Source organism: Nestor notabilis, unplaced genomic scaffold, assembly GCF_000696875.1.
Source record: "Nestor notabilis isolate BGI_N333 unplaced genomic scaffold, ASM69687v1 scaffold5150, whole genome shotgun sequence".
Taxonomy (NCBI): domain Eukaryota; kingdom Metazoa; phylum Chordata; class Aves; order Psittaciformes; family Psittacidae; genus Nestor; species Nestor notabilis.
This window is the reverse complement of record NW_009912378.1, coordinates 16102-21476: the sequence shown is the minus strand read 5'-3', so window position 1 is coordinate 21476 and position 5375 is coordinate 16102. Positions and strand designations below refer to the sequence as shown.

Below are 5375 nucleotides of genomic sequence, written 5' to 3'. Positions count from 1 at the left end.
AGCTCTCCCCAGGTACGAGGGGCTGGGAAGCAGGTTGTGATGGAACATCTTAAGGGGGGTAAATCCGTGTGCTCTGCATGCATCTGCTGCTGCTGCTCTGCAGGAGGAAGGGGGCAAAAAATGGGCTTAAACAGAGCAGTATGCGGCGACTTGCTGCCAGAGTGGGGTGAGCTGCTCCCCTGCCCAGGGAACAGAGGATAAATCCGACCTTTGCCAGGTTGCCTGATCTCGTGGAAGAAAATCAGGTTTCTCTGTGGCTGTGGAGGGAGCCTGGGCAGAGCCAAGTGCTCTTCTCAGGCACCAGGCGTGGAGGGGAGCTGGGGTTTACCTGGGGGTTGCTACACAGCAATTAAATCATCTAAGAGGGAGGTGGCTGCGAGCAATGGCCTGAAATCTAATGGCTGGAGGAGCATGCGCTGAGCAGGCTACAGGAGGGAGGGAGCGAGGGGTGGCAGTGCTCTGCCCCACAGATGCTGTGTGTGCTGCTGCCCCTCTCGTGTCAGCCCTCAATACGTGGGGCAGAGCTGCCATCCTTGGGACCCTTCCTCCTCCTGCTGCTCTGGGACCATACTGGTAGGTGAAGAGGCTGCTGTAACGCGTGGTGTCTGCTCCCACACCTGATGTGGCTCCTGTTGCCCTCCACTCCCATGTCACTCCTTCCTGCCTTTGCAGGGCTGCAATGTCATGGAAGACCAGGACCTTCGGGACATCGGGATCGGTGACCCACAGCACCGTCGGAAGCTGCTCCAGGCCGCTCGCTCCCTCCCGAAGGTCAGTGCTGACACCGTCACGTGAAGCAGGGAGGGGGCTTTCTCCAGTAGGGGTGGAAGCAGGGGAAACAAAAGCCAGTCCCTGTGGCTCCAAGGATCACAGGGGTTGTGGGAAGGGTTTTGGGAATGACAAGGAGGAGAAGGAGTATATTGGTCTGCCAAGCTACATGGATGGGATGACTGCTGGGGAGAGGGTGGCTGTCCCTGCCAGTCTTGATCCCAAGTGCATTCCCTATTCATAGGGTGACTTTTTTACTTTAAAGCTTCTAGTGGAGATGATGATGGCCTTTAAATTGATTTCAGTTGATGCTGATGCCTTGGAATCCCATCCCCCTGGGGCTTTTAACCCCTTTCTTGTGCTTTTACAGTTGAAACCCCTGGGCTGTGATGGGAACAGCCAGCCTTCGGTTCCTGCATGGCTCGACTCTTTGGGGCTGCAGGATTACATCCAGTCCTTCCTCTCGAGTGGCTACAGCTCTATTGACACTGTGAAGAACCTCTGGGAGCTTGAAATAGTAAACGTGAGTGTTACCCTTCTCCTGCCATGCAGTGAGGTCCTACCCACGTTCTCTCTGGGGATGTGGCTTGCAGCAAGTCATAGAATCCCACAATCATTCCTCATAAAAGAGATGCTCCAGACCCCTGAAACCCCTGATCATCCTGGTGCCCTCCACTGGACCTTCTCCAGTAGCTCCTTGTCTCTCTTGGACGGGGGAGCCGGGAACTGGACTCAGTGCTCCAGATGTGGCCTCAGCATGGTCAAGTAGAGGTGGAGAATCCTCTTCCTCAACCTGCTGCCACAACTCCTCCAGGTGCACCCCAGGATACTCTTATCCCTCCTGGCTCAAGGGTACATGGCAGTTCATGGTCAAATTGTCATCCACCAACACTCCCAGGTCCTTCTCAGCTGAACTGCTCCAGTAGGTCAGCCCCAACCTGTCCTGGTACTTGGGTTCTTCCTTCTCAAGTGCAGAACCCTACAGTGGCTCTTGTGGAACCTCATTAGGTTTCTGTCCACCCAATTCTCCAGCCTATTGAGGCCCCTCAGGTGTGTTAAACAGGAACAGCACAGCTCAAAGAGGGGAAGCTTTGCTTTGTGGCCAGGGCAGGAAAACCTCCAGTGACCATGGGCTGTCCCTGCAGGTGTTGAAGGTGAACCTGCTGGGCCATCGGAAGCGGATCATCGCCTCCCTGGCAGACAGACCATACGAGGAGCCACCAGCAAAGCCACCGCGCTTCTCGCAGCTGAGAGTGAGTCAGTGTTTGTGTCCCTGCCTCTGTGCAGAACGTGCTCAGCACTGGCTGGGTGCTTCCTCTGCCCTTCACTTTCATCCCTCTCTTTCACAGAACTAAACCTGAGTCTGTCAGGAATAATTGTTCCCTTTCTAATTAGCAGCTCTCACCCCTGAGGGACTTAGTGATGTGTAGAGGATGTTTACTGAGAGCTCAGGTCCTGGCTGGGTATCCGGGCTCAGAGCTCAGCCACATTCAGCTTTCCTCTGCTGCTTTCATGCACAGGAAATTCTGCTTAGCAAAATCAATAAAAAAGGGGAAAAAACCCTACTACAATGTCAATATTGAAGTTGAAACTCCTTTGAAGGTAAGGATTGAGAGTAATAAGCACAGAGAGTGATCTTTGAAAATTACATTGCTTTTGAAAAGAAGGAAAGAAGAAAACCTAAAGGGCTTGTTTCATATTAAAACTAATCAATCTGACCTGGTAGCTTGGGTTACTCCTGGTTCTCGGTACTTGGTGGTTTGGAAAGAAAGTTCTTGAAGCATTGAGGCAACTGCACATGTGGTTGTGCAGAGGAGAGAGTGTTTTCTGTTAACAGTTCCCATGGATGCACCATGGCTGCTGCTGGGGATAATGCAGAGTCCAGAACTCCCACTCCCATTCCCCAAGTGGGCAAGAAGAACCTGGGGAAATGACAGCCAGGCTGGAGCACTTGGGCAGAGTTAAAACAGATTACAGCTTTGAGAAGTGAGGGGGGGGAGGTGATATTCAGCCCTTGCAGGTCAGGTTCTGGCTCCCTCCCCATGGGAATCATTAGGCAGCTCCTTCAGATCAAGTGCCTCCATGCAAGGTAGGTGCCTGCACTGAACAGAGCTGACTTTCTTCCCCTTGTTTCCTGGCCAGATGTAAGGCAGCCTTCCCGCAGGCAGGAATGTGGCATGGCTCAGTTGGGATGGGATGCAGCTGGGACCTGTTTTGATTGTGCTGGTTGGGAGTCTTGAGATCTTTCTCCCTGGGCTGATTGGGCTTCTCTAGAGCTCTTGCTGCCAAATAGCACTTGATGTGATCTGTGGATGATGGTTTTTTGCTGTAGGAGTGGCAGCCTTTGGATGTCAGACCCTTGGTTATCAGGGTTGGCTGAGAGGGTAGCTGCCTCATTCACTGTTCTTCCTGAAAACTGGCATTTGAGAGAGCAGTTTGGCAAACCCCATTGAGTTTGCAGTTCACCTGCAGCCTCAGGAGCAGGGCAGTGTGCCACAGAGGGGGAGCATGGCATCCTGCTTCCTTCCACTGCTTGCAAATCAGCTTCCTGGAGCAGCAATTGGAGTTTCCCCATCCCAAACATCTGGTCCTTACCCTGCTGCACAGCTCTTTCTTCTTGCTTTGGATTCCCAAAGCTTTTCAATGAGCTGAAATGAGTTGAGTTGCTGTGTCCTGCTTACTTACACTGGATTTTATAGGAACTGAGGTTCTGGTGTAAAAAGGAGGGGGTTTACACTGATACTGCACTGGGAATGGGTGCTCAGGAGCCACGTACAAGCTCTGCACCTTCACCCTGCTGCCCTGTTCCGACTACAAGAGCCCTGATGGGCAGCAGCCAACTGAGGATCTGTTCCTGCAGGCACAGGGGGGTTGTCTGGGGCGGGGAGAGGAGTCCTTTGGTGCAGCCTCAACTGATTGCTATGCTGCACAGGGAGGCTGTGGAAGAGAATGGGCCATTTGCAGCATTTCCTGGTGCTCCAGCTGGTGAGATCCGGAGCCTGGCTCTGGCGTGGGGAGCGGAAGGACGTCAATGGCAAATTAAGCCAGTCTGTTGAATAGGACTAATGTGTGTTGCAGCTGTGAGCTTCCCACTTTGTCTGCTGGGCTGGTTGGCACATCCAGGCAGTAGATCTTGCCTGCAGTAAGAGCCAGGCTGTCAGGCATCTGGGCTGGGCTCTTGCTGGGCTCTCAGGGCTTTTCTCCTGGGGTGGTTCATCATCAGCGGCTTCGAGTGCTTTGCTTAGTGCTTTAGTGGAGCCTGTTTCTCTATAAACACCCTGCTTATGGCTCAGTGTCTCTCCTAGGATGTGCTCAATAGAGGTGTGCTCAGCAGAAAGGGCTGCACAACCATCCTGGAGCAGATCCAGGGGTATTGTGGCAAATAAATGGTGGGATGGATGACAGGGAGGCAGGAGCCTGCAGAGCAGGAGCTGACCCCCTTAACTCTGCTCACTGCACCCTGACACTGTAGAGGGGGCGAGGAGTGTCTCTGCTACACACAGGCTGACTGGGGTTCGTGGTGTCTGCTTGTTTCAGTGCCAGGACCTGATGTCCCAGACGTCGTCCCCCCTGAGCCAGAACGACTCCTGCACGGGCAGATCTGCTGATCTGCTGCTGCCCTCCGGGGACACTGGCAAGAGGCAGCACGAGCGAGGCACCGAGGCTGCTCCCTACTCCAGAGCTGAGCGCTACAAAGCACAGGTCAGCGAGTGCTTCTGTGTGTCCTGGAGGTCCCTCTGTGCAGCTCAGTGCAGGATCCCCCCTCTCTGGAGACAGTGAGGAGTCAGGATGATGCACAGGGCCCAGGGAAGGGGATCCAGCACAGAGGCCATCAGGCATCAAAGCCCGCACAGTCGCTGGCAGTGTGCTGCCTCCTCCCGGCCCCTTGGGAATGGGATTTGGCCATGGCCACTGCAAACCTCAGTTGCATCCAGCCTAAGAGCACTCCTGAGATCTGTGTTTGAACCCAAGCTGGTCCTGTTGTGGCTTCACATCATGTTTCTTGCCTTGCAGGAGGACCGTCGGGAGTCAAAGCTGACTCTGCGCCCCCCCAGCCTGGCTGCCCCCTATGCCCCAGTCCAGAACTGGCAGCACCAGCCAGAGAAGCTCATCTTCGAGTCCTGCGGGTATGAGGCCAACGTAAGTGTCTTTTGGCTCATTGGGTGGTGAGGATAAGTAGGCTCCAGGATCAGGTTGTTGTGCTGCCTCCCCTCCCCGGGTGACATGTCCCTCCCCATCCACCGTCTCGTGAGAACCCACTTGCAGCACTGTGTGCAGCTCTCATGTCCCCAATATGAGAAGGACATTGAGCTGTTGGAGCAAGTCCAGAGGAGGCCACGGGGATGATCGGGGGCTGTAGCACCTCCTAGATGGAGACAGGCTGAGAAAATTGGGACTGTTCAGCCTGGAGAAGAGAAGCTGCGTGGAGACCTCAGAGCAGCCCCCAGTGTCTGAAGGGGGCTACAAGGATGCTGGAGAGGGACCTTCATCAGGGGCTGTAGTGACAGGACAAGGGGTGATGGGTTCAAACTGAAACAGGGGAAGTTCAGGTTGGATCTAAGGAAGCAGCTCTTCCCTGTGAGTGTGCTGAGGCGCTGGCACAGGGT

The 5375-nt window shown here is 54.5% G+C and overlaps 1 protein-coding gene across 2 annotated transcripts in view; it reads left to right on the top strand.

Moving 5' to 3' along the window:
• ANKS1A (ankyrin repeat and sterile alpha motif domain containing 1A) overlaps window positions 1–5375 on the top strand; it is a 75344-nt gene that overhangs the window by 66645 nt on the left and 3324 nt on the right. For both annotated transcript variants that reach the window (XM_010019219.1, XM_010019211.1), the window contains 5 exons: window positions 673–771; window positions 1139–1291; window positions 1914–2021; window positions 4306–4470; window positions 4783–4908. In XM_010019219.1, the coding sequence (XP_010017521.1) occupies window positions 673–771; window positions 1139–1291; window positions 1914–2021; window positions 4306–4470; window positions 4783–4908 (651 nt within the window). The remainder of the gene's footprint in view (window positions 1–672; window positions 772–1138; window positions 1292–1913; window positions 2022–4305; window positions 4471–4782; window positions 4909–5375) is intronic.